The sequence below is a fragment of the Cygnus atratus genome, chromosome 7, assembly GCF_013377495.2.
Source record: "Cygnus atratus isolate AKBS03 ecotype Queensland, Australia chromosome 7, CAtr_DNAZoo_HiC_assembly, whole genome shotgun sequence".
NCBI classification, from domain to species: domain Eukaryota; kingdom Metazoa; phylum Chordata; class Aves; order Anseriformes; family Anatidae; genus Cygnus; species Cygnus atratus.
The window spans coordinates 25,574,792-25,602,584 of NC_066368.1; the positions used below are offsets into that span (position 1 = coordinate 25,574,792).

The following is a 27,793-nucleotide window of genomic DNA, read 5'->3' on the forward strand; positions in this document are numbered from 1 at the left end:
ACATCTACTGGCCTGGTATCCAACCATACATATTAATACACTACACTTGTTAAAAAGGAGCATATATATTAATCCAAAGATAAGAACAATTAAGGAAACACAAATGACATACATTTAAAACAGGCCCATATATTTTCATATAAATCTCACAACTCTACCAGTATTGTGGTAGGTTTCTATTGCTTTCTTAACTCATATGCAACTCTGAACTACTGTATCTCAGGAAGCTTTATTACAAGCAGCTTTTGGAAAATTACAGTTGGAAGGGAAAAGAAAGTTGTGACAAGTAAAAAAAAAATCCGAGAAGCTTTTAAAAAAATCTTTACTTGCAAAATTAAGCAGCATGCTATTTTGTGATTTATATTTGAATTTAAAAAGACTAATTAGACAGAAATAAAAATAAAAACCTAAAAATGGCAATTCTATAAATAATGAAAATTTTGATTTCACTAGACTTTAATGAAAAACATTTGGTAATTAAATACTTGCTACTGTTCATTATGTTGATGAACTTTATTAGGGTTAAAACTGTAACAAAGTTCATCCTAAAACATTTTGCAACGCAAAATTATTTTCACTCGAGGAGTGTCTCAAATTGAATGCTAAGAATTACAAGCAATCTTCAGAAGCAGACATTCACATTCATAAAACTTTATACATCTTTTGGAACTAAGATATTTATACTACTAAAATCAAACATGCATCACTTCCCATACATTCTGGTATCATGATTTATATTACATTATGTAACACCGTTCTTCTAAACAGCAGCAGTTTTATCATACGTTCGCTCCATTTTCTTTGGATTTCTGATCTCTATCTTCACTTTTCACAATATCCTTTAAAGAAAAAGAGGGAGAAGACTTGAGTGCTGGAAATTTTATTTCTCATGTGAACTATAAAGTACTGCAAGACAAAAATACTGCTTAGCTTTAATTTTTAATACCATAGGAACTAGTGTCTTACTCAGTTTAGTTAAACCAATCCCAACATCTTCCTGAAAAACTGATGGAGTAGAAATTAAATGTGACAAACAATTGTAAATAGAAGCACAAAACCATCCCCAGAAGCCTCACTTTATAGTCTAGGCTTTTTTTTTTCCTTTTTAAAAAGCAAATGAAAACAGTTTCTGCAAAATCCATTAAATTATGGTAACATGTAACAGCTCTAACATAAAATACTGATATTGGTCAAAGATGTCTGAAAGCACTGGGCACAGGAGACATTTTCAGTTCTATTTTCAGTTCTAAAGTACTAGACAGAATGAACAAGGATATTTAACTATGGCTATTTAAGTGTGGAAACAGAATTACCCAGCTCCCAGGGATTAGCAGGTCTACAACACACAGTGAAATAAATGCAGAACTGTTTAATGATATGGATGGCAGCTAGATTGCTGCAAGTTATTGCCAGCTTAATAAGCTACAGCAATTTATCACTTGCATCACACAAGAGAAAAGGTCACAAACATTTGGCATACTTCTTTGTACGTGTGCTTGAGCTTTTGTAGATGTTATATCGCCCTTTCAAAATACATGTAGACAGAAGAAGCAGCAAGGCACCCTGATAGTACCAGTTTGCCACTGAGTAGCCTTCATAACCTTCATCTACTCAGGATTCCCCCAGCATTCCCAGGGAACATGCAAGTATCTTTCCATACAGGGATGGGGATGCTCTGGAGCACTAGGCAGGTTGCTTAAAACTCATTTTACTAGAATACTCCTGATAAATTGAAATAACTATATTCTGCTTAGAAAAATTAATAACTGATCAAACAGAATAGTGTATTTGGACAAATGGGGATGGACAAGATCAGGACAGGAAAGCATTACAAAATAAACATCTAACCTGTTTAAGAACACTCTGTATTTCATCCATAACAGTAGCTAAATTTTTGATTGTCTTATTCAGCTGACCCTCAAATTGCAAATTTTTATCATCTGAGATCTTCAAGTTCTCTTGCAGTTGACCAAGGTCTTTTTTGACTTCTTTGAGCTCCGTAGACAGACTTTTGTTAGAATTCTCCAGATGCAGTATGGTCTTCTCATCCTCATCTTAAAGAAAAAAAGTCAGTCACTTCTAACACCTTGTACTTTGCATCCTAATATTCCATTGCATTCCAACACCTAACTATTAATTTTGAAAGAACATTAAAGACTGCATTGCATTACCATTTGGTAATACTCTAACTACATTTGAGAGTCTTATATTCGAGTTGAATGAGAAGTCAGGATTTCAGCATGGTGACAATGGTATTTCAACTACTGTTGGTGTGCAGGTTCAAAGGGTATGGGAAGTAGAAAATTAAGTTTATAGCATGCAACCAGCTAAGCAATCTAGATCACAAATTAGTTTATCTATTAAAAAAGTCTTAGCATCTTGCATCCACGTAAATACCACCTTCAAAGCAATGTCACACCTGTTTTTTCTTCTAGTAACTGAAGCTTTTGTTCTATCTCTGCCCGCACTCTTTCACTCTTCTCCAGCTTCTGTAAGAGGCTCCCAACATCCACCATAGCGCCATTGTATACAATAAGGCCAACGTTCTCTTCTATAGCTTTTGATTCTTGCTTTATTGTAGGTGATGGCAACAGTAATCTGTTTCCTAAATTAGATTAAGTAGTATTAATAAATAATCATTAACATTTTCAGTTGCCTACAGTTCCAGTGACTAATGTTAAAAGCTTCCTACATTAGTTTAAAAGCAACACCTCATACTAATTCAAAAGCCACACCTTTAACATGACAGAATTATGATCATAATATGGCCTCTTCATATGTAAGGAAAAAAATAAAGTTTAGATTCAGTTTGGTTTGTCTATTCCTCAATTCTCTTCTCCCTCCTTACCCCAATCACAGTCCCCCCCAAAAGCTCATGCTGTTTCATGACATTCCTTTATTATTCTTTTCCGCAGTCATTTGTATTCAAAAAAATCACACTCCGTTCTACTACCTACAGCACTGATACTCCCGACTGCAGAGCTGCTGTGAACAAGAAGTGTTAACATTAACCTCCTCCTTCCAGTTCCAAGATACTAAGATTCATCCTGTAAAAGCAACAAGGTCTGGAAGCCAGAAATATTGAAAGTTATGAACTGTCCAAGATTTACTTTTCAAAATTGGCAGGTTCTCTGCAGATCTGAACTTGTTACTGTGAGAAAGCAAACATCTCAGGGCTCTCATATCATTCCAGAGAACTGTTTCTGTGCAGTTTGTGCTATACAAAAAATACTACCTAACATATCTTCCTGTAGTTCTTCCGATTCTTCTTGGTTTTCCTCATCTTTAGAAGTATCTGTTAGTCTTCTGTAAAAGCAGGATTCTCTAAGTACTACTTTATTAAGGAGCTTCTTGACCTAAAACGCAACCATGGACAAAGTATGGTATTACTTAAACACAGAAATTATACTACCTAAACAAGAATGTTTTAACTTTAAAAACTTACTAAAAGAACTTGCATAGACTTTTGGTTTTTAACATACTGGGGATTAAAATAAAAAAAGAAGAAATAAACTTGAGACAAAAGCTACATGTGCAGTATGGGCATGTTAAAAAGCCACACATTTTTACTTTTTCATTCCAAAACAGCTTACAAATTATCAAATTAGTATTTCCTTGTAAATACAAAATGGCTACATAAAAACCAGGGATAAAGTATATAAGCAGTAGCCTTTAGAAGCTGAACTACATTTCTCCCCTCTATAGCATTCCTGTAATAATGAATAAATACAAAACCTGAGCACGTGATAGGTGTAGTCCAAGAGTGTACAGTATCTCCTCCATGTCCTTCTCCAGAAGGTATCCACAATGACTTTGATCGAAATAAACGAAGGCCATCAGAAGGTCCCTATTAACAGTTACCATTTGTGTTTTGTCCTTCTCCTACAGAAAATTAATTATGGGGTCATTAGGAAGCTAAAAATACCACCTTCTCTTCCTCTACAAAAAAAAAGTAAACTTTTCAGTTAACCAATGTTTTCTTCTGTTCATTTTATCATCACTTTCAGTAAAGCCACTAATACAGCTAGCATTTACCTATCGAACTCAGATATAACATTAGCAAGCTATTTAGGACAAATAATCTTTCAATTATGTAGAAGATTTGCAGCACAATGCACAGTAACACCTGGTAGACATAGTTTCTTTTTGTTCAAGCTAATGTCCAAAAGTTTGAAAAATAAACTAAATAAACAAGTGTAATAGGAAAAATCCCTTCTTTCCTCAAATATTTTATTGAACAGCTGTTTTCAAAACAAAATCCCCATAAACATATAATGAATGAGCATCCAGCTCTCACAGCTAAAGCAGTTCTGCAGTGTTTTCCATTATTTCTGTTCCTACCTCTCCTAATATTCCTTGAAGAAAAAAAAAAAAAAGAGAGAATCAGACACTTGTTTTATCCTAGCATTTATAAAGAAAATTCAAGCACAACAAATCTAACTTATGCTGTTCCTTAATCTGAACTATGAAGGCTAGCTATTGGCCTCATGACATATAAAGCATCCATTTTCCTGCAGGGAGATGTAGAAACACAGCTAACGATGGCATCCATTTTCCTGCAGGGAAATGTAAAAAATTTACATAATGATTCCAGGCTTTACAATTTAAAAGCCAGTTTTTTAATCAAGCTAAGCTTCTGTTTTTGTTGTTTATGAATGCAGCAGCTGAAAGCCATAGATAAAATAATCATCCGGCTCTTAGGTCTGCATACAGCATTAGTCTTCGGACTTTTCAGACAAATCAGTATCAGATTGGTATAAGAAAGTTTTTCCAAGAGATTTCACTCAGCAATCTTTAAAATGAAAATAACAGTAGCTTGTATGCACCTAACCCAAAGCTGACACATGTTCCCTTTTATATATGCATAATGTTTCACTCTAGAAGTGCTGAAGGAAACAAGGAGTGCAAATAGGTCTTACAGTGAAAACAAAGGTAAGCTTTCATAAAGACATCTCTAACAAGGCTCTATGTAGTTCTTAAGAAAGGTATTAATTACTTTATCTTTAGACGACCTCTCTTTGCAATGCCTATTTCCCTCTCTTCTGTCCTCCCGTTTGTTCATTTCCTCTTCATCCCGGTCTATAAGACACAAACAAAATTTAACACACCCACAACAAATGATTTGATAAACATTATCTCAAATATACATGTTCATTAAGAAGTTCACATAAGCCCCCTAACACCTGAAAATATTTCCCTCAAAAAGAAAGAACAAATGACAATTATATGAGTCCTGTTAAATTTGTTGTTTCTCTGATCTGTTTTTAACATAAGACCTTTGTCAATTTTATCCTGTAAATTCTTATTTACCTCACACACAGGATGGAAGACCTGAAAGAAACACTAACTAGGCCAAAATAAGTTGCGCCAACAACATCTATTTAAGTTGTGTGTCAGAAATTACCACAATTCTTGCTAATTAGGCTTGGCAGAGTCTGCATTCAGCTATGGGTATTCCTACCAAAAGCAGTACTGTTTGCTCTCAAGTATTTTACAATACATTATAAAAACTGTACCAACTGTATAATTAAAACCCAGTGTTTATACTCATGTGTGAGTGAGATATTAGTGGTGTATATGATCCTCTACTTTAGATCAAAGTTATGGTTCATATCACTTGTTAGATATGAAGCACAAACTGCACTTTTTTTTCTTTAAAGGTAGACAGTACAGTAAAACTAAAGATAAAAAAGAGAAAGAGGAACGTGACAACTGCAGGGACATATGGCATGCAGCTCTGTACCTTATGTACAAGTTTTTGGTCACAGAATCATGTGCCAAATTCAGCTTTAAGAAACCGCTCACCTTTCTTGTGAGGAAAGCTTTGAAAAAAAAACTACGTATCACAACATTTATCTAATTTTGCCAACACATTTCTGAGAACCACGAGGTTTCTCCTGTACCTCCATGGTACGTTAGATTGTTCTCACCAACCCTGACTGGGAATGGCACAAGGGAAGCAGAAGCACTTTACAGAACAGAGAAGTCCAGGGCACACTCTCCAGGGTCAGGTTATGAGCAATTAAGGGTCATTTTGGAAATAAGAGATTAGCACCAAGTTTTTTAAGGCTGGTGCAGTACTCTGACAACTGAAAACACTTCTTAGAAAGTGCTGGGACTGCAAGTTCAGAACTACATCTCTAGCAAAAACTCTACCTAAGAGGACAAAACTCCACAAAAGTACAAACCAAAAAGTGTCCAGCTGCCTTACACCTTCCTGAATCTCTGAGCCAGGAAAGACTACTGCTGCTCCTAGCAGACAGGAAAGTTAATAGTCCCTTTCCCCACTTACTCAGGCAAACAGAACTCCACCCAAACAGAAATCAACTCCTTAGAGCATCACGTAAAGAATCCCATACTGCATTGCAGTCTAACAAAAACAGGATGACATTTTAGAACTGATGAATAGGAAAAGTTAGGCACTTAAAAGTGGCTTGGTTTTTCAGAGGTGCCGAATACTCACATCTCCTACTGACTTCAATGGGAGTTGCGAGTGGTCTGCATTCTGAAAAAAATAAAACCACTTCTATACGCATGCCTTACTTTGAGTACCGCAGCTACAGTTTATATATAGATTATGTTAATAAAACACCTAGCAGAAAGACACTTACATTTTAAGTAGATCTGGTCAGAATTACTGAAATAAAATTAGTGTAATAATGCAATTTTAGATTTTCTAGTTCCAGTGCCTCTTCCAGCTTGAAAGAAGCTGGTATATGCAGTGGCAATAAAAAAGTTTATCTGGAAGCCACAAAATTCCTAATTCAAGATACCTTCATCTTCATCTTCAGCATCTTCTGCCTCCATTGGATCATATTCTTCTTGGTTATTGTCATCTTCTGTCTCTTCTTCATCTTTACAATCATCTTTCCTTTTATCTTCCCTCTGTAAAAATTCCTAAAAATTAGTCCATTCAGAACTAAAAAAACAGGAAAGTAAAAACATCACACTAGCACTCACTCAAAATTTCAGTATGCTTACATTTCATAGGATCACAGAATGGTCAGGGTTGGAAGTGACCTTAAAGATCATCTAGTTCCACCCGCCTGCCATGGGCAGGGATGCCACTATGATATTTAGTCACATAAAAACACACACGCACACACACAAATCTAAGTGATAAAGATGAATTGGGGAAGGTTTTTTTTTTTTTTTTTTTAATATAATACTCAAATACACCAGTCAAATTTTTACATGACTGATTATGATAGAAACACTAGCTGATATATAAGTTAGCTGCAGACCTTCTTTTCGTCTCTATCTTCTTTTTTATCTTTATCGTCTCCAGATTTTCTCCTCTTAGGTTTTGGTTCATCATTTTCTTCCTCTTTTTCTTCCTTTTTCTCTTTTCGTTCATCTTTTTTGCCTTTTTTGTCTTTTTTGTCCTCCCTCTCTGGGAGAGAAACCAGTGCTTTGTAAATTCTGACACCAAAATCCCTCTGAAGCATTTCATTGAAGAGTTCTGCAAACAATGAAACCTGCACATAAAGAAGAACAAAAAGAGAACTGAAAATGAGTTTCAAAATGCATATTAAGAATTTGTACGCTTATGACTAGAAGAAGCCATCAGGTGTTATCTTACCGAGCTTTCACCATGTTAGTTTTAGGCAGTGTTAGACTTCTTACCATTTGTTTTGAATTTGTAAACTTTAAAGAACTTTATACATTCTTCTTTCCTGTACTACAGTGGTTTAGGACCTGCACTAGCTGTGTAAGTTATAAATGCAGCTGAAAATATACGCATTTCTTCTAGATATCACACAGTGACTACATTGTTTTTGAAAACCCTGTACCAAATACTGGACTACTTTTTCTAGATATTGCACAAAGAAATTAACCCATTTTACATTAAGTTTTCTTGTGTCATGCTATCATAACTTGCAGAATTTAAGAATACTGCAGTTAGCATAGAATTAAAAAGAAACAAGAATGACTAACTTTACTAACTATAAACATTTCTATTCACTTGCTAGGCATGAGCTTTTTCTTCAACGCAATGTTTCAATGCAGAAAGCTCACTAAAAAGTAGCTTTAACATGACAGCACAGCTAAATTACCTCAAAGGAATGTTCTTTATTATCCTCTAATCTATAGTCCAGAAGAACGCTAAGCGACATAATGCTACAGTCAAACTTCCCACTCTTTGCTGCCCAGTTAGGATGCACAATGATGGCTGGTTCATCAGGCAAGATGTATCGTCTCTCCCGCCGTTGACGTTCCATTTCTTCTTGACGTTTTCTTTCCTCTTCCTAAATAGGCAAAACAAAACAACATGCAGCGTATTCCAAAGTTTCAAGATATTCAAGAGTTTCAGCCTGTAAGTTAGTTTTTAGGACTCACTGCTTTGTAGGAAGTGAAGAAAAGCCTAAGGCTGCATAATGCAATGAAGATTACAGAAATTAGACCAGAATTTACAGAATGCATAATGCATCCATTGCCAACACTCATGTAAGAGTGAAGACTGGAAACCTGAGCAACACAAAGCAGGGCATACAGTGTTTAACTACACAGCAACGAGCATCTTCCAACAATTTCATGGTGCTAACTGCAGCACGTTTACTTAACATTGGAAGGAATCCAACTAGTTCACTTCAAGAAATGGTATACAAGCTAGTAAAGGAGTCAATGCTCTGGACACAAATTTTGTTTGTCTGGGTGTTTTTAGAGCTGTACGGGGAAGTCCTACTGTAGTTTATCTCTTACATAGGAACAGTCAAGGTTTCTACCATCATCATCCCAAAGATATCCAATACTGCTTCAACAACTGGCAGGTAACTACTCACCCAGAAATTTTGGTTAGAAGAAATGCAATCTATAGATACAACTGATACAGATTTAAAAAAAAGGGGGAGTGGTGGTGTTAAAAAAAAAAAGGTAAAATACTAAGCAGCTTATTAATTGCCAAGACAGGAATATTAAATTCTTATGAATATCAAAGTCACAGCAGAGATTACGCTTTCTGAAAAGCGAACACGATCAAACCTGCCTGCTCCTAATCTTAAAAGATAGATTTGGCAAGGAACTCCAAGACAGTTTTCTTCCTCCAAGCTATGTGAGAAGGCAGCAGCTGAAATAATTAGCAGGCACACGGCCTCTGCTGCACCAATAAACAAAATGTTTACACAGACAAAACTAAAACTTCAAAATTATCCCATACTGGTTTGCAGGTAGGAATACACAAAAAGGCAGGTTTAAAAGCAAGTATGGAGAGAATGTTTTGTTACATTTATGCCCCTTTTCTGTTGTTGGGCTGTGGTGTTTTTGCACAGATCTTGTTCACCCTCATGAAATATCAGACCAGACTTAAATAGTACTGAAACTATCAACTGCAAAACTGGGAAACCTCCATGCATAAGAATTTTATCCAAATGTGAAAAGTAAGATTTCATTATACAGAAAAAAACACAAATCCAAGCAAAACATTAGCCATGTGCAGAAATTAGACCGTTTGAGATACCAAAACATTTACAGATCAAAATAAACATTGCGACACAAATCCCTTAAGGCTTGCACGTCAATAAAAGCCAACACAACTAAGCAGCTACTTTTCATATAAGTTTAACAAGTTAAGATCTTGTTAAATGCGCTCACCTGTTCACAAATGAGCATATTTTTGCTGGGGAGGTTGGCTTTTTTTTTCCTTACACTTAAGGTCCAACATTAATTCAAATACCCTTAACAGAGTTGCACATTTCAGCTGACTTTGCTGATACAGGAATTCAAGCTTGCCAAGATTTCATTCCAATTCAGTAGTTCAAGTTACAGCAGGAGTTCCCAGTAGTCATCTGAGAACTACAAAATCTCAGCAAGGCACCATCCTGTACTTTTTAAACTTATAAAATTTTGTTTAAATAAATATACATATAATAATTTATGTATTTATGTACATTTAATAAGACTTAAACCAAGCATGTCCAAAACCTAACCTCTTTGTCGTCTTCAGATTTCCTATCCTCCTCCTCTTCCTCTTCTTTCTCAGACTTCTCTAGCTCCTTTTGCTCTTCTTTTTGTTCCTCTACTTTCAGCTGCTTTGTCAGTCGAGCTATCAACTGAGATTTCAGTCCTTTAGAGCTAAGGGTTCGACTTTCTAATTCTTTGCGAAGGTCATTTACCTGGTAAGTAAAAGCTCTGTAAGTTATATCAACCAGCAACACTGCAAAACATATGATTAGCAGAAAAGGTGAAGTAAAAATTAAAGAAAGATCACTGAAAACTCAACTGCATTTTTTGAAGCTGTACTGTATTACCCTAGTATTTACTAGTATAAAATACACTACATTTAAAGTCATGTTCTCCCCAAAGAACTCTTTTTTTGAGGGACTTCATAGATGCAGGGAAAAGATTTGGCAGTATAAGGCTATTATTTCTTTTGTGGAAACTTTTTATTACGTTTTTTGTACTATTATTGCCTTTTTAAACTAACATTAAAGTATTTTAGACCCCACATTTTTAATATAAGTAGATATGACCAGATTACCGCAGAACTTTCATTTTCCAGTTAAACAGTATCATATGTGATACACTTTAATTGTACAAAGTTCAAAAGTTCACAATAGTTTTAATTATCTCTATTCATCTATTAAAATCATAAGTCACATTTTCATACTGTGATGTCATACATAATATCTACAAAATCAACAAGGAATATAAAACACTACTATTTTTTCCCCTCAGTTAAGGGAAAGACAGCTGTATTTCAGGTCCTGCTTTAAAAAAGAAAACGTATGATGGAAACAAGTTTAAAAATGTAGTTACCTTCATTGTTTTGGGATCCAGTTTAGACCAGTGTGTAGGCGTAGAGATCTCTTTAGCTTCTCCATCATCCTTTTCCTCTTCATCCTGACAAATGAAATTTAAAAATTATCATTCAGAAAGCTTGAAAGCATTTTAGTCATTTTTAAAATTCTGTTGCTGATCTGTGCAAGGTCACAACTGTTTCAGACAGTCTTCTCCTAAAGTTATTGTTTAGACAAGTTCACACACACATTCTACCACTTTTTAAATGATCAGTGCCACTCAGCCAATACAAGCCAGATCTGTGGAACACAAAAGGGTGAAAAGCAACACCACAAAGAATATCGGGGTTACAAAGACACTGCTGGTCTCCATTAACCACACAGTGTGAGATCTTCCCCCGGATTTTAAATCCCCCAAGTTACTCTTTGTTCAGTTAGACTTTCCCTTATTCCAAGATGTTGATCAGCCACATGGCCTGAAATTCAGATGTTTCAGACTAGTGTTCGTTCAATTTCAAATATCGCAATTAGAACTGGCCACAAGAGAGAATTTAGAAATTTTAGAAAATGGCAAAATGTTTAAAGACAGCTATTCATAAACTGCATCTCACTCAACAACTGGTCCCAGATTCCAGCAACTATTTCTACGGTAAAAAATTTTCTGCGCATCATAAGCACAATTTTATTCCATTTGTGATATCGGCATACGCATTTAAAGTTAGTAAACTAGCTGAAATAAAAATAAAAAACAACATTCACTACACTGCTGAAAGCTGGTTTACCAGTCATTGTTACCAGTTATGTTCCTCCTATGTATGTATGTTGTGTAGTATGTGATGTGCATTTTGTGCCTGTGTTCCTGTGCCTGTGAGAAGCAGAAATAGAAAAAGGGATTAGCGTTCAGTGCCTGTTCTCCATCAGCCTCCTTGCGTTCACCCTGAAGCTTCTCGACCAGCTGCTGCTTGTATCCTCGGGAGAGGGTTTCCCACTCTGAGCGGGTGGGAAGGCAATGCCAAACATCCGGGAAAAATAAAACCACTGTCTCCACATGAGCTGGAACTGTACGCCCCTTGTGGGTCTCCTCAGGGCGATGGTAGCGAATCTCTGCAAAACGGTACCTGTCGCAAGGGAAGAAGCATGTTGGAAAAAAAATTCTACAATACATTTTAAAGAGCCTAGATCACTTGTAGCACATCAAGTAAAGAAATTTTGCTGCAAGACCTTGAAGTTTATCTAAAGAAAAAAATTATGGAAGCCATATTTTCTCTTTCGGCACATTTGTAAAAACATATCACAATTGCAAAGGAAAAAGACTACCAAAATCCCATTTTACATTACTTAGCGCACAAAGGTTTAATGCGCAACTAGGAGGCACTGAAGCACTTTAAATTTAGCTTACAATAGACTTTTCTGATGCTAGTAAAATTGCTCTAAATGTTAATACAGGACAAAAACTCATCAAGAGAAAATATGGCTATATAACCAACAGCTAATTTATAACGAAAGAACAATGAAATGAAGTTCTCTTGACGATCTTCTCCAGCTATGCACGAAATGAGAAATATATTCAACACACATTCATTAAAAATTACAGCATAACACCAAAATAAGTCCAGAATCTTTAATTAGTCCTTAATGCATTATTCAGCACAGTTGGCACCAATCGAGCTTACTACGAAAACAGAACATCCTTTGAGTAGTTTACCTGTGCTACCAACAGCACTGACAAAGAAAAAGATGTTTCTCTTCTTAATTTTTCATAATAGAAAAGTACTTCTATGGCGTACTTTACGTTGCAGTACAGTACTTACCATTGTGTGCACACACTTAAGTCAATCCCTGTAAGAGCCTTGCAACAACGAATAGCCGTCTTTATCAGCACGGAAGGGTCCTTTTCTGGATCAGGTCCATCCAGTGATGGGGACCAGTGTCCTCCAATAGCCATAGCTTCATCTTTGCCTTTCATACCCACTAAAAACTAGACAAAAAGAGTCTTCTGAATGTTCCCCTGCTAGGGGCAAAAAGTCATCTTCCCAAAGCGTAAAGAATATTTCATAGCACACACACTGAAATCCGTGAGCAAATTGTCATGTTATTTTGAAATCTGAAAATGAAAGTCAGTCAAGAAAGAGTTCAGTTATTTTTTTTCCACAGAGTATTTCAGAAATGGAATAGGTTTAAAACATCATCACTCATTCTTGTTTGCAAGACTTTCCATCAAGTTTCTTTATTGGTAGAGGCTTGTTCCTTCGCAATTAAAAGCCTTCTAACACAGAAGATAAACACATACTATTTTAAATGGCATCTTAATTCCAATCAACAACTTTGTAGATGTTCCTGCTTAAAAGTGACAAAGGACAGCTACAAAAGATGAGACCACAAGAGCATTATATCTATAAATTCACGCACTCCCACTGGCTTTAAGATGATGGAGTTTAATTGAAAAAGAACAAATGTGTTGTCTTGAAACACCACAGCACTTACAGGTTGTTCAACGTAACAACTGTTAAATTTCAATACAATAGTTACTTAACTGTTGCTTCATTTGTATTCTCATCACAGCTGAACCCTTAAAAAGTTTTAAGTGCTTGTAAAAATGAGACTAACAGTTAATTAAATAAATAGGTTTCTCCAAATATCTATAGTTTGAGTAAGCGGAAGAAAGCAGTAAATATGAAAGCAATGAAGATAAAGCTCCATTAAATTGAAGAAGTGAAAAACTAGATCTCTGAAGAGTAAAACTGAAGCCATCGCTTAGCTGCCTTCAAACTCTTCCCTTACCAACAAATATTTTAAAGCTCTATAACCAACCTTCATTGCCAAGAGTATCTGGCAGTGAAGCATATTTACCTTTACAAGTCTAGCAGGATGCTGAAATCCATCACGAAGTTCTTGGGGATCTTCAGCCAGAGCACACGACTTGTGGTAGAGATCCTCCATGCTAGGACTAGCCATCAACATCACCTGGTGTGTAAATGAGATGAGTCTTGTGAAGGCCTCCCAGTATAACTGGTAAACAATGACCACAACTTGCAAACACATACATACCAATACTTCTCTTAATGTCACAAAAAATCAGAATAAGCTAAAAGGAAATTGCAGAACTGAGGCTTAAAGTGTCTGCCAAGGAGTTCTTTCACTCCCTCACCATTTGATATGCATGCAATGTGCGATCTTACAAAAAGACAAACCAACTGAAAGCATATAAAAGCAACATGCAGAATTGCTACTCTGCTTTGCATGTTACCGCTATGTACCAAATAGCCAAGAAGCACACTGAGTACATTTCTGGTTCCCGTAACTGACTTCTTCCATTTTGTCACAATCACAAGAGAGCCGGCCGACACTCATCTGCATTTTCTTAGCATCCCATTGGCCCTGCCAAATCTAACAAGCTCACTTTATAATCTAAACAGCTTAATATTATGAAACTGGATGCTATTTCTTAAGGTACTGAATATATTTTAAAGATCAACTTTCTGAAACAGAGTTCTTGCTCTGCATCAGTAGAATGAAAAAAAAAACAGTACATCTGATACTTGAGCCAAGGCTTCAGACTTTTTATAGACAGTAAAGTAACTCTTCCAAAAATACAAGGGTTAAGGGCAGTTTTGTTTCTAAATTTATCTTTAACATTAAACACTTCTAGAACCCATTTTAATGGGAGAGCTAACACACAGAAGGGTTTTAGGAAGATTCTTTTTGACCCTAAGGTCCTTTACATGTCATTATGGCCCCTTGTGCAACATTTTTTGAGATTCCTATAATCCTGCTCAATCTACTTTCCATCAAATGGTAAAGATTGAAATGAATCTGAAAGGAGTAAGAAAGAAAACATCACTAAGTGGAAAAGCACCAACTGCCCAGAAAGGATCCATAAAGGAAAACAAGACTCCAGTAACAGTTCAGAGTGAATTGCCTAAGAAATACATTCAGAGATCCTGCGGGAGATGTCTTTCTTTCCTGGGTGCAGAGAATGGAAAATAAATCTCAGTAAAAACAAGACATAGGACAGCTCTAGTAACAGGAAAAACTGAATTTCCATCATGATTCTACCAAGCTCTACCTACCTGCTCTTTACACAAAGGATTAAAATACTGTATTTTGCTCAGATCATTGCAAAAAAAAAATCAGTTCAGTTACACTCAACCTTTTACTCTATTGGCAAAGAAATCTAATGAAGAGTTGTAATACTGGAAACTATACAAACCTTTGCACTGTACAGATGGTCAGCATCAGGTGGATCAAGGACAGCAGCGTTTTTATCTATAGGATCTACTTCTCTATGCATTACGTAGAAATTACAGTAGTTTCCCAGCTGAAATGGTCTAGACATAGGGAAAGCATCCACCCATGTAAACTGAGCATCAAAGAAATCACTTGGGATATACAAGTTCTGGTAACGCCTCCTCAGCTCCATCATATCACAGCTACGACTGAAATAAACAACATTATTTGAAAGATGCAGCAATAAAAACAATTAAAAAAAGCACATCATTAAGAGGTACATTCATTGGAAACATCTACTGTATATTTAACAGTGTACGTGTGTGTACACGTGTGTATGAATTCAGAGTAATATATTTAAAAGGTCACATATTAAGGATTACAAACACGTAACTACTAAACATTCTTCTAATTAAGGTGTCTACAAATTAGGGAATATTTATTAAACAGGGTTATAAACACATTTTGCAGTAGCACACAAAACCAACAGAGCCTAGAAAGTTTCATATACAAGGTTCTCAGCCATTACATAGTTGAACTTCCTTTAAAGTTATGATCATCATTTAACATTCACTAAACACGTGTGCTAACACTGCTCACAGTAGTTCGTGCCTGCTATTAAAGTGAGATCTTTAAGTAAAAATTTGGTTCTATAAACATACCAGTCCAATGAAAACTTGGAAAACTGAACTGTGTAACGAGGAACAACACGTCGTGGTCTTCGAGGTGACCTCTCCCTCTCTCGTCGAGGTGATCTCTCTCTGGAGCGTTTTCTCTGGGGTGATCTTTCCCGAGACCTACGTCTCTCTCGTTCTCTTTCACGACTTAAAAAAATATGCAGACAAGATATAAATATTTTTGCATGCTGCTAACACAAAGCTTTCTAGTACAACAGAAGCTAGACTTTTCAGAGATGGCTCACAGAACAGAAAGGAGAAATTCCTCACCGTTTGTTTCAGTATTCTTTACAGGAGAGACAGATAATGCAATTCTTTCATTTCAGACAAAAAAGAACTTTTCACTGACATCTAATGGTAAAAACACTTGTGCGTATCACTGACTCAGTCCGGTGCAAGAAGCTCAGCTCTGTTAGACTAGATTATAATCAAAGCATTCTACAAAGACCTGTTCTCAACAGCATACCTCCTGTCATCTTTTCGATTCGGCATAGGGTCTCCTCCTCTGTCATTCCTCCCAGAAAATCTGGATGGGGGGTCTAGTCTTCGAGCTGGTTGAGGCTGTGAGACTAGACGAACAGGAGGCTGTAACAAACCACCTGAAACAAAAACATACGGCATCAACACATAACAGGGAGCAATTGCCTACTCTCAGTCACCAAAAACACTGCTGCTTTACAGCTGTTTCCCTTGTGTACATTTTCTAAAATAATTTGAGTCAGTAAGTCTATTATTAATGTCCTCCCCAAGAAACAAGAGACCTACGCTCTTCTTCACTGATACAAACTGAGACTCAATGATTTTAAAAACTGAAATTGGTCTGAAAACATCTTTTTCACATGGAAGATGACCCAAATCTAAGCACATAGAAGTTACCTTAGTAAACAACAAAACCCTCTTTTGGAAAAGTAAAGGTTTTAAGATATATATATATATATATATATATATATATATATATATGCTACATGCTCATAGAAATAAAATGTAAAATTTCTTCTTGATTCTATTCATAGGTAAAATAATTAGCTTCTTGTAAAAATTACTCTTATTATCCTGCTGCACTAATTCCCCAAAACATATTTTTGCTGTCTCAAGACAGCACACACTTAAATGACTGTTTGTAAATACGGCAAACATTGCCAAAGACTGATGAACACCTAGGACTAAATTAGATTGTAATAAGCATTTATCCAAAACAGTTCTGCTTAGGTGATCTTCTTCCCTTGCTTTTATTGTGGGTGAGAAGACAATGTCTTAACTGCGTCTTATTGTTATCAAGTCTATCACTGATTTGTCAGCCACCCAAAGTTCAGTTGACACGACAACAGCCTTTGTTTCAGATTTGTTACATTCACCAATATTTATTCTTGCAAATGTCGACTTGGCTGACTAAATAAAACAAAAACAAATACAGAAATAACGGTTTTAAGAACACCACTATGAAAACCTAATTTTGTTGAACATTCCAAATTATGAAGAGCTACACTGCAATTATTTCTTTCAGCTCTGCAAATTGTCTGTAAAAGCATCCAAATAAAAACTACGTTGAATTTACTTCCAGATTATGAAATCCTAATAGGAATGACAAGAGTCCACAGGAACATCACTAACCAGGTGATTCTTGAGCTAGTGCAGGCAACGGGCCTTGCATATATCTGCAGAAAAGATGCACACTAAAACTGAAAAATAATGACCCTGCCCTTCTACAGGATCCTTTCCTCATTACCTCACCTGTTAATTCAGTCAGACTAGGCACAAAAAGGACTTAGTACACTGAAGGAGCACCTTTCTGCTGCGGCTGCTGCAGCAATGGCTGAGGCTGTGTCTGAAGCAAAGGTGTGATTGAAGCTGCCGATATCTGTGCTTGCAACAAGGACTGTGGCTGCGGCTGGGCCTGAACACCAAACGCTGTCTGCTGCGCAATAGGCTGAAGAACTGCTGGCGGTGTCTTGAGCAACGGCTGAGCCTGTGTCTGGTTCTAATAGCAGAAAAGGAGTTGTGAACGAGCTTAGAACAGAAGTAGTCAGTACAAGCAAGACCGGGTAAACTCCATATACCTGATTTGGAAGCGTCTGGATCCTCTGTGCGTTCCATTTGAATGGCATATTAGGATTGTAAGTAGCTTCTACCAAAACTCTGTCACCCACCTGAGGTGTTTTTCCTTTAACAGCACTGCAAACATTACAAAAAATGCATTGAGAGAGCTTTATTTAGCTACAGAAGCTATTTTTACATTTGCAAGCTATGTTTAAAGTTGTGGAAAAGTAAACAAAATTCACTAAAAAAAGCTCATAGGAAGAGCATCTACCTTCGGTTTGGAATGCAAAGAAATTTAATACCTGTCTTTGGCCCTAACACAGAAGTTCCTTGAACGATATTGAGGTAAGATAGGCAGATAGCAAAATACATGCATTTAATCACCCATAAATTCTGCAATTTCATATTACAAGGAGCTTACTACCTTCCACATCTCTTAACTTTGGGTTTTGCAATAAGAAAATTCAAAATTCCACAGAAGGAACTCACATCTACTAACTTAATCACCATCTGATTTTCAGTGTTGACAGAGAACATGTAACTGCAGGGACTACCAGTGGAGTCACAGAATTATAATGCAGCAATCTAAACCTTTTCTCTAGGGAGGGAATCACAGAACACATCTGCAGACAACTATTTACACCTTACCTAAGTTGAAAAAAGACATCTTCATCCACAAAACCAAAGGTATCATGTAGTTTAGTAACTACCCCAGTGAAGACACGCTGCTTTTGTGGCTGCGTTTGCTGCTGACTTGAGCGGGGTGCTGGATAAGAAACTGTTATCTGGGCTGCTGGTTGAGGAGTAGATAGGCTAAGACTGGTAGGTAGCGCAACAGCTGGCTGTAAGCAAAATAAAACAAACTATAAATCTTATAACCAGCCGACATGCCTGCAAGGAACAGATCTTTTACCCGTGTAGAGAGGAGTTGATAATGTCTCTAAAGCAATTATTCTGAATGGAGATTTTCAGAATGTGGGAGTTTGTTTTTTTTAAAGATGATCTTTCTTTGCTATTTTGAATGAAGATTGGCTTTTTTTATACTTTTCTTTTTTTAAAAAAGGCCCTTTTTCCCCACATATGCACATTTTCTAGAAAAAAATTAAGACTTCCTTATTGTTTACAGATAACTGATACAGTGGGCTGAAGAGGAGATAAATTCCCAACTCTACTAGGAAAAAGCTTAGAGATTTCTCCATTTGTATCCCAACTGTACTGTTAAATGAGTTAGTAAGGGTTGAGGCTAACAAGAACCCTTCTCTAACTCCAGTTCATGTGCTTGCCTTCTTATTAAATCAGAATAAGGAGGCAAAATACAAGCTTTACACAGTAAAATAGTGAAATTAAGTCAGCTATTTTTACCTCAATTCTTTTCAAAGCATGTTTTTGTAAGTGAACAGTACGAGAGCAGCTTGCAGTGTGTTGAATGGTTTCGTGTTTTAAGCTTGTCAAGCTCAGCGAGATTCTTTTTAAACCTCTACATATCCGTATTGCAGTAGTGTTAGCAGAAAGTTAAATTCCTTTTTAAAGGAGATTTTTCTTGTTACTTACTGCAAAACAACTGAACACTTGAAGTTCAAACCAAAAAAAAGTGCTCAACACACATTTCCTTCAAGATTAAGGAAAAGTGGTTGTCATTCAGTTTTTGAAACCAAGGCTAAGCATATTTTAACATCTGGATAAAATAAACCTGTACCAATAAATCGTCCATTCATATTAGTTCTTTTTACAGATTAAAAAGCTCAAGAAGTCACAAATTTGCCCTCTTGCATTATCTGTGTTTGGGGATGAAGACCAAACAATAAAACCAAACTAACCTGCGTTAAAATGGTCTGCTGAGGTTGCTGCAACTTAAAATAAATAAAGTTATAAATTAATTTTATATGGTTAAGGAAATTGTACAATTTTACCTCCTCTTTACAAGTAAGAGTTTTTTTGTTTAATGTGAGTCAGTTAATAGTCCTTTGGGGTTTGGTCATTTCAGTGGTTTGCATATCTATAAAGTTGTGCTCATTTGTTTAATTTTAAGATTGTGTAATCTAGATTTATTCAGTAAGCAGAAATGCTGTTTTCTTGCAACTAGAAGTTACTAGGAATATCAAAAAAAAGTTTTGGCAGCTGGAGAAGCTTATGCCTCTAATTTCCATGTCCTTTCTCAAAATCCTGTAAATTCAAAGACCATAAAATATGTAAAAGGGAACTTTTTTTGGACAGCATCTTTCCAGCAGTTAAAATACACGGCCCTGATTAGAGCAAAGTTTAGAAGGAATTGTGTACACATGGAATAGCATATAGATTTTTGATTTCTTTTTTGCATGAAGGTAGACAGGCTTCCATTCTGGATACATCTCTCCAAGTTTGTAAACTTCAAGCTCTCTTTCACTACAAAAAAATATTAGTTTAACAACTTCCCATGTAACGATGATTTTGTAGACAAATTCTACAAGGCACATAACCAACAGTATTTTTAAAAATTGTGATGTATGCATTAAGAATCAGACAAACCTGTTGCTGTACACTATAGAGAGTCTGCTGAGGTTGTGAATATTGCTGAAACAGATAAAAGCAAAATATCTCATAAACAGAAAGCATTATTGCCCCCAAAACACTAAATACAAGTTAGCTGCTAAGCATGTTTTAGATAAAAAGTATCCACATTTAACAATACAAAACATAACAAATAGTATCAATATGTACTACTTTTACACCAAATATTCCTCTTTAGACTGGACTCTGAAGCACTCTTCCTAGCTAGAACAGATTTTGTTATGCCTGACACATACAGTATCTAGAGCACAGCATGAAATCATGCAAATGCTATCACGTTACATATGGTGACTGGAGATACTTGGAACTTGAGACAGTCACCTTAGGTGCAGCAAAACTCCTTTTTCCCCCAAAGGCTTTCCATAGCAACTCCATAACCATAATTCCCACACCTTCACTGATTAATACAGCTAATGAGAGCTGTAGGCCTACAATCCCACTGTTTTTTTAAACAGGTTTATAAAACAACAGTGAGTATTGCCCACTTGCTTTTCTCTTAGACACTTTTGCTTTACAGGGCCACTGTTTTATATTTTGAAAGTTCCTACAGACAAGAGCAAACGCTCCTTTTCGTTACCTGCTGTAATGCAGCTGCTGCAGCTGCAGCTTGCTGCTGTAAGGCAGCTGTCTGAGTCAGCTGATAGTTGGTCGGGGTCTGGGTAGTGAGGCCTGCTGCTGCCAGGGCCGTCTGCTGGGTGTATATTGTAGGAGAGGCTCCAAGCAGCGACGGCTGCTGCACGCCAAGAGCAGCTGAAACAAGAACACACACGTAAGCACAAAGAGCAGCTTTAAACAGAGGAACTTTCTCCCAGTTATCTGGGATGCAGTACGTGATGCTTCACTCCTGAAGTAGATAAATCCAATTAAAAAATTCAAGATAAAGGATCCCACCTCACTAGCTTCTTTTCCAATTTTAGAAATAGTACACCACAGCAGAGACAGAGACATATTTCCTTCTCTCAAGTTGCACAGGACTTTAGAGCTCCAGTAACTGCCTTCCCTGTCTCCCAACACATACATTCAAGAAAAGATGCAGCGTGCATATTTCAGGTTTTGGATGAGCCTGATGAAGATCCCTGCTCTGTTCTGTAAATCAATTATTTCACTCTGAGCAGCCTTCACTCTAGCAGCAGCTATGAAACTGAGGCCTATGGAATGCGTGCTGCTCTGGAAAGGCACATGGCTTAGTTTCACTCAGTACTGTCTTTGTCCCGGAGTGAGCTGGGTTTTGTAGATGTGGGTGCTGGTAAAGGAGGAACAGCCTCGTAACAACAGGGAGTTTAATTAGTCTGCACATATAAAGGGACCAAGTCAAGCTGTCTCCAGCTCTTACTAGGAAGGCTTTATGCTGCACAAGTCCAGACTGTCTGGAAAGAAAAAATAATGTATTTTATTGTCATATCACCTTTCAATTCACTGCAGAAGACTAAGCATATCATGGGCACCAGCTATCCACATGGTTTGACTCTTACGCATGCGGTACTTCTGAACAAAGAATGATTAAGCCTTACTTAAGGAACTCTGAGGGACAGAAAACACTGCACAACGTAAGTCTCAGTAAAGAACTGCAAACCTATCTGGAAACCTGCTCCATCTTTGGCAGGGGGCTTTCAAGTAAGTTATTTGCAGCTGCACGATCAAATATCACTTCATCAGGCTATCAGTCTACTTCACATGTTCAAATGAAACTAAAAAGAAACTTGGCGCAGAAGCATGTTGCCAGCAAAAACAGGCCAGCCAGCCACCTTCAGAACTGAAGAACACTCAAGTTGAACAGGGTTCCTTTCTTTTCCAAAGTTATTAAAGACACACAATGAATTAAGAACAGATTTACTATAATCTTCCTGTGGAGTTTGTGCTCCACACTATTCTTCCTGATCCTAAACAAAGCTGCCACCCCTGACCCATGGATGCAGTAAGATAGCTTTGTTCTCAGCGAACATCACCATAAAATACACAAGCTGTAACCAACACGTTCTGAATGAGGTAATCCCCTCCACCACACTGCTCTTTGCAGCAGGGTAAAGATCTTTAGAACTAAACAAGTTGATGGCACTGATCATCTTACAGTTTGGAATGAAACCTGCAAGAACTCCGTAAGCAACGGTGAAAATAACAACCATTGCTATGATCTGGGTCAAATCCTGTCGTATTCCAGGAAGTCATACTATTTTAATAGTGAAATCAAGCATTCTACAGTACAGCAGTATTACAATATTTCTAGTGTTACGTGAGACTTTTTCCCCTGGAAAATTCCAGCATTCACTTTGTTTTAGAAGCCAACTTCTCCTGTGACAGGCCCTCCATCGCCTTGATCCTCTCGCCCACTGCTTCTCCCACCACCAGTTCCAATCTGAAGATGAATTTCTGACCATCCAGCAGCACACTCACCTGGAACCTCAACAGTGCCTTACATAACACGCCTCACACAGAACTTGAAATCTAATCTAAATGCTTTGCTGCTGTATCCTGGGACAGCTTTCACTTTTCCTGGCTGCATTACTTTGCTGGCTGATTCGAGGCAAATAACAAATGCATTAGTCTTTCCTCTTAGCTCTTGATGCTGAACAGAAATTCCTATTAGCGAATTCCACAAGTTCACTTAATGCTATTACCTTTGAATCTGTTTGACTACGCTAGTTGCTGTCATTCAGCCTCATGTTCTATTCTACACCAGCACAGAGGGATGAAATTGGCAAGCAGTGTCATCAAGCAAGTTTCATGAGCCCTCTCCTACTTTTTGTACCAGAATATCCACAAAAATACTAACATGCTTGCTCCCAAAACCAGATCTTGGGTTACTCTCCTCTTTGGTTTCTATCCTGACAATTTCCCCTTCCAGCATAACCAATAATCCTCCCTTTATGCAATTGCCAGCCCACCCTAAGGCTCTTATCCCATTTTCTCCACTAAGAAAAAAACATTTTTTCTACCACTACTACCACTTTATGAGCACTCAGTATCAACTAGGTACCGTGTCACCTACAAGACTGTGGATCAGCTTACTAACAATGGGCAAGAAGAGAAGACTGCTGAGATTCCCTTACAGACCAACATATATAGTAGCAAGTTTCGCAAAGATGCATCTACTAATTTGCTATGAAGTATTCCAGGAGTTTAATCTGACTGCCTTTCACCCCTATGTACTCACCTTGTTCAAGCAGGCTCTGATCAAATGGATCAAATAGGGAATTGTGGTTGTATTACTACTAGAAAACAAAAAAACAAAACAAAACAAAACAAAACAAAACAACTACCACGGGGTGAGGGGAGAGCACAGTCACAGAGCCAAAAGCTTACCGAGTGGGGAGCTGACACCTGACTGCCAGTTGTTGTTATTATTATTATTACTGGCAGCACACATCTATAGCAACAATAGCTTCTTAGGATTTACCACGCAGTAAGTACAATGATGGAGATACCCCCCTTCAAAGGGGGCCTAAACAACTTGCACCAAATACCGCACGTCAGTCTGAAAGGGCTCAGATATAGGCTGGAGTCCTAGGCTGCAGCTCAAGCATCCTTCTAGGTCACAGAAATTTCTGTTGCAGCAGACAAATAATAAAAAAAGGATAATATTTAACAGTTCCTCTTGCTGCTTCTGAATTCCAGAGGTGATTAATACATATTTACGTATTACAATAAAGGAGTAGCGTATCCAGGACTTTGGATGCCTCTCAAAATTCACAGAAATTGACTTAGTTTTTTTCTTCAAGCTTAACACACTTGTAATATAAACTCCATACAACCTGCTCCAAAAAAAAAAACAACACTCAACTGGCACACAATAGAAACTAGTCTCAATGTATTCACCACAAGACATCTATTTAGAGCAAGCCAGCAAACTGTGCATCAGCTGCTATTTCTTAGTGGCTTCCAGATGCACTGCAGGCTTGTCTTCCTTTTACACATTTCTCAGTCATCTCCTAGGGGCCACCAGCAACAATAAGAGCATAGCTGAGCTGGAGGGACTTTTGTTTTCATCAGCTGCACTGTTCTCCACTGTAATGCAATTAGGTCTGGATATGGCAAAGAAGACAGCGCTCATCAGCCATAACGCAGCACAGCACAGCTAGGACTTCCCCTTAACTACAGCTCCATGAAAACAGGTTTCACACTGCAAGCAGAAATCTCAGTCTTGAAGAGGGCACACGCTAAGCACTGTGCTACGAACACAACACGTGCTGAGAGGACAGGAAGGTATTTCCCTGCGCAGGCATTTGAGGAATCTGCACATCATCAAGCCAAGCCAAAAGGATAAAGTGCACTTAAAGAAGCAGTCCGTGCTATCTAGGAATTTTATTTTTTTTTAATGTTCTAACGCTCAAATTTCTGCAGTAGGTATAATTTATACTCGAACTATGCTTAACCAGTGTAACAGGGACCTCATTCTTTTTTCAGCCATGCGATGCACAAAACCGTGAGACAAGGACTACAGAAACAGTTTTGCTATAATGCAAGTAGGAGTCTCTCTTCATACACAGGTATTTGCTGGAACCTGGAATTACCTGTTTCTCTTCTACTACCAGAGGCACAGACAGTAATTAGCAAGCAGCCCCAAAACAATCCCAGGAACCCTTCATTACATGGCACGTAACTCTACAACTACCTTAGAGTAAGGCACCTTAATTAAAAAATCTTAACTCATACAGTGACTTCACCAGGAATGGCCAAGACAGCATTTAAGTCAGCAATATGATTAAAAAAAATCCTGAAATTATCTTTCTGCAGTGATCAAATGGGGCTTTAACATAACAGTCACCACTTTTGACTACAGTTTAGGAAAAAGCTACATAACACGTTGCTTGTGCTATGAAAATCAAGATCTTTCCCCCATACATAAGCACCTTGATGCTTTGGAGAAGGAAGAGATAAAACAGCTGGCATGCATAAATATATTTAACATCTTTTGTCAATCCTCCGAAAATATATCACAATTTGGTATATTTTTTAATCTGTTTACGAACACTGAGATATACAAAGGTAAATTTACAGTCTGCACAACTTCTCGAGCTCAGCCACAGGTGAGAAGTCCTACGCGGTCAGCATGCCTCAACACCGACAGCTTCTCTCCCCGTCTGGCAAGCAACCCGGCAGGACAGTCATACCTTCCTGGTGAAAGCTGCGTGAGGGAGGACTGCTCAGCTAGAACTCAAGTTCTTCAGCTCTCAGCACACCACATGTTTTCCAAAGAGGTTTCCTGTGCTCCCTAGTGTAAGCCAGCTCACCGATAAAGAAAGCAGGGAACCAAGTGTGTATGGGGGTACTACGACAGGAGCTGGGCGGCAGAATCCCAGGGCCTGACAGAGGCTGCAGAGAAGGATGTAAGAAGCTAAATACTTTCAAGTGATACTGGAGAGAAGATACTGCAGCGGGAAGATGGACACTAGGAACAGGAAAAAATGGTGTAAATACTGCAGGAAGAAGGCAAAAGTGCTGTCTTTAACAGCTCTTATATTCATGTCAGGTGCCAGAATAGATGAGCAGCTAAGAATCCCTGGAGACACTGTCCTCATTGAGTAGGTGAAACATCTCTCTACTGATGCCAACTAGTCCTATCCCAATTAAGTTTTGCACTTGGCTTAATTTAAGGAGGCTGAGAAGTAGGCTAACCAAAGGCAGAGCTGGAGGAATAGAACCAGGAGTCTGACTTTGGGGCGTGCTTCTAGCGCCCCCACCCCATCCACCCTCTCTTCCAGGGCTCCCTTCTGGTCCTTGCTCAGTGAGGTCTAAGATGGCTGCCAGCTCCTCCCCTTCAGCAAGTTTTTTGCAGCCTTCCCCCCACACGGGGGCCTGCTCCAGTCCACAGACCACTCGTGTGCCACAACTTGTGGTGTGCCAGCCCGATGAGAGTGCCCCCAGCCCAGGGGCTGCCATCCATCCCGTGGCTACCCCATGCTGCCACCAAGTCAGGCAGCAGAACCAAGCAAAGTTGGTCTCTGCCATCCTCACCCGCTGTTTAGCAACTTCTTACAGAAGGAGAATGGTACCGCTAGGATGAGGGAAGCGTGAGCTACTCAGAGAAACGGGGAAAACCGCACGGTGGTACAGCAATGGTTTAGGCAGAGAGCTGTGGGGAGGTAACCTGGGAGTGAATGTGGTTGAAGAGAAGGCAAAGGCACATCAGGGCTGAGTTTTGGGAAATGCCGCGGGTGGGGAGGAGGCAGGTCCCTGGGCATATGCCCTCAGACTGGATCCGTGCCCAAAGGACAAACAGGAGATGAAGTAAGTTAGGGAAGGAAAACCCGAGTCAGGAGAAAGATGTCTGTTTGTTTGCCCAGATATGCACCTCCGAAGCATGGCAGGCGTTCCCAACTCCTGCTAGGTGCACAGAAAGTAAAACCTCTGACAAAAGACATGTGACAGCAACTCTCTATCAAACTAGAGAAAGATTTGGAGGACAACTGCGCAAAACCCAGGCAACTCTATCTTAACTCCTCAAAGCACTGCAGCTTTTTTGGTTTTTTTGAAGCCATTCCACTTCAGACACCCTACAACATTTAGGCAACATTCTGCACACAAAAGGAGAAAAAGGCAGGCCACGACTGGAAAAGAAAGCACTAAAATTCAGCACACAGCAAGCCTCACATTTCTGGCTCTAAACCTCCAATGCTATAAAACAATGCAAAACAATAAAACGCAGCCGGCTAGATTTTTAAAATCACGAAACTGCAGCCAAGTAAGAGTTTTCAGGTACGTGGAGAGGCACCCTCTGTCAGCAGCAGGGCGATGCCTTTAGTCACAGGGATCTCTAAGTTCTAAGTTAGTGTTACAAAGGTGTGTACGCGCACACGTACCCCTCCCCAGGCAAGCAGTACATTTCAGAAGCGCCTCGCCGTACGAGTGCGTGCTGTGTGTGAACCAAGGCAAGTTATTCTGCCAGCACTGACTGGGGCTGCCCTGGCGACGGACGCGGGGCAGCCCTTAAGGCCACGGTTCTATGCTCCGTGCCGCTGCATACGGCTGGCTGCGCGCACCCAGGGGCCGGTACCTGGGCACGCCGCTCGCCGCCGCCCCCCGCGCCGTGAGGGGGCCCCGCGGGGGGGCCGGGCCGGACCGGGCCGGCGGCACTGACCTGGCTGCGACACCGCCGTGGCCGTGAACTGCGTCGCCCACGGGGGGTTCTTCTGTCCGCCGAACTGCGCCATGGCGGCCGGCACGGCACGGCACGGGCACGGGCACCGCCTACCTCCTGCGACCTGCCGGGGCAAACGGGCTGCAGCCGGGGGCGCGCACGCCGCCGGGCCGCCCCACAGAGCGCCACAAAAGCCCCCCGGGGCCGCCGAGCCCCCTTCCTCCCCCCCGTCCCCTCTTCCTCCTCCCCCTCCTCTTCCTCTCCCCCCACCCCGGGGCTCCCCGCTCCCCCCGCCGGTACCTGCCCGCCCCGCCGCCATCACGCCCGGCCCTCGCCGCCTCCCGCCCGCCCCCACTGCGCACGCGCCCCCCGGCCCCACCGCCGGCGCGCGCTGCTGCCGTCACGGCCCGCGCCCGCCCGGCTGAGCAGCGCGCACGCGCGGGGCTGGGTGTGGGGGGGAGGGGGGCGGGGGATTGGGCGCGCGGACGGCTCGC

At 39.2% G+C, this 27,793-nt stretch overlaps 1 protein-coding gene and 1 non-coding gene across 6 annotated transcripts; both read right to left on the reverse strand.

Annotated features, from left to right (window-relative positions):
* Positions 1 to 46: 46 nt before the first annotated feature.
* Positions 47 to 27,676, reverse strand: CCAR1 (cell division cycle and apoptosis regulator 1). 5 transcript variants are annotated; one of them, XM_035545767.2, is made up of 26 exons: positions 27,600 to 27,676; positions 27,300 to 27,423; positions 20,802 to 20,974; positions 20,183 to 20,227; positions 19,495 to 19,521; positions 18,326 to 18,519; positions 17,698 to 17,812; positions 17,426 to 17,618; positions 16,107 to 16,239; positions 15,626 to 15,787; positions 14,947 to 15,172; positions 13,587 to 13,700; positions 12,548 to 12,714; positions 11,644 to 11,854; positions 10,756 to 10,839; positions 9,927 to 10,112; positions 8,058 to 8,249; positions 7,245 to 7,478; positions 6,774 to 6,885; positions 6,464 to 6,505; positions 4,997 to 5,079; positions 3,736 to 3,882; positions 3,236 to 3,356; positions 2,420 to 2,605; positions 1,849 to 2,054; positions 47 to 839 (listed from the first exon to the last, which is right to left on the reverse strand). In XM_035545767.2, exons 2-26 carry the CDS (start codon positions 27,370 to 27,372, stop codon positions 780 to 782), a joined length of 3,486 nt encoding a protein of 1,161 aa, XP_035401660.1. In that variant the 5' UTR covers positions 27,373 to 27,423; positions 27,600 to 27,676; the 3' UTR covers positions 47 to 779. The 5 variants fall into 5 exon arrangements, with proteins under 5 accessions (XP_035401660.1, XP_035401652.1, XP_035401664.1 ...); XM_035545759.2 differs by having other exon boundaries at positions 19,495 to 19,527; XM_035545771.2 differs by lacking the exon at positions 19,495 to 19,521.
* Positions 12,866 to 12,930, reverse strand: LOC118247871 (small nucleolar RNA SNORD98). The gene has a single exon (XR_004778602.1). It is a non-coding gene; the product is annotated as a small nucleolar RNA SNORD98 (small nucleolar RNA).
* Positions 27,677 to 27,793: the final 117 nt, after the last annotated feature.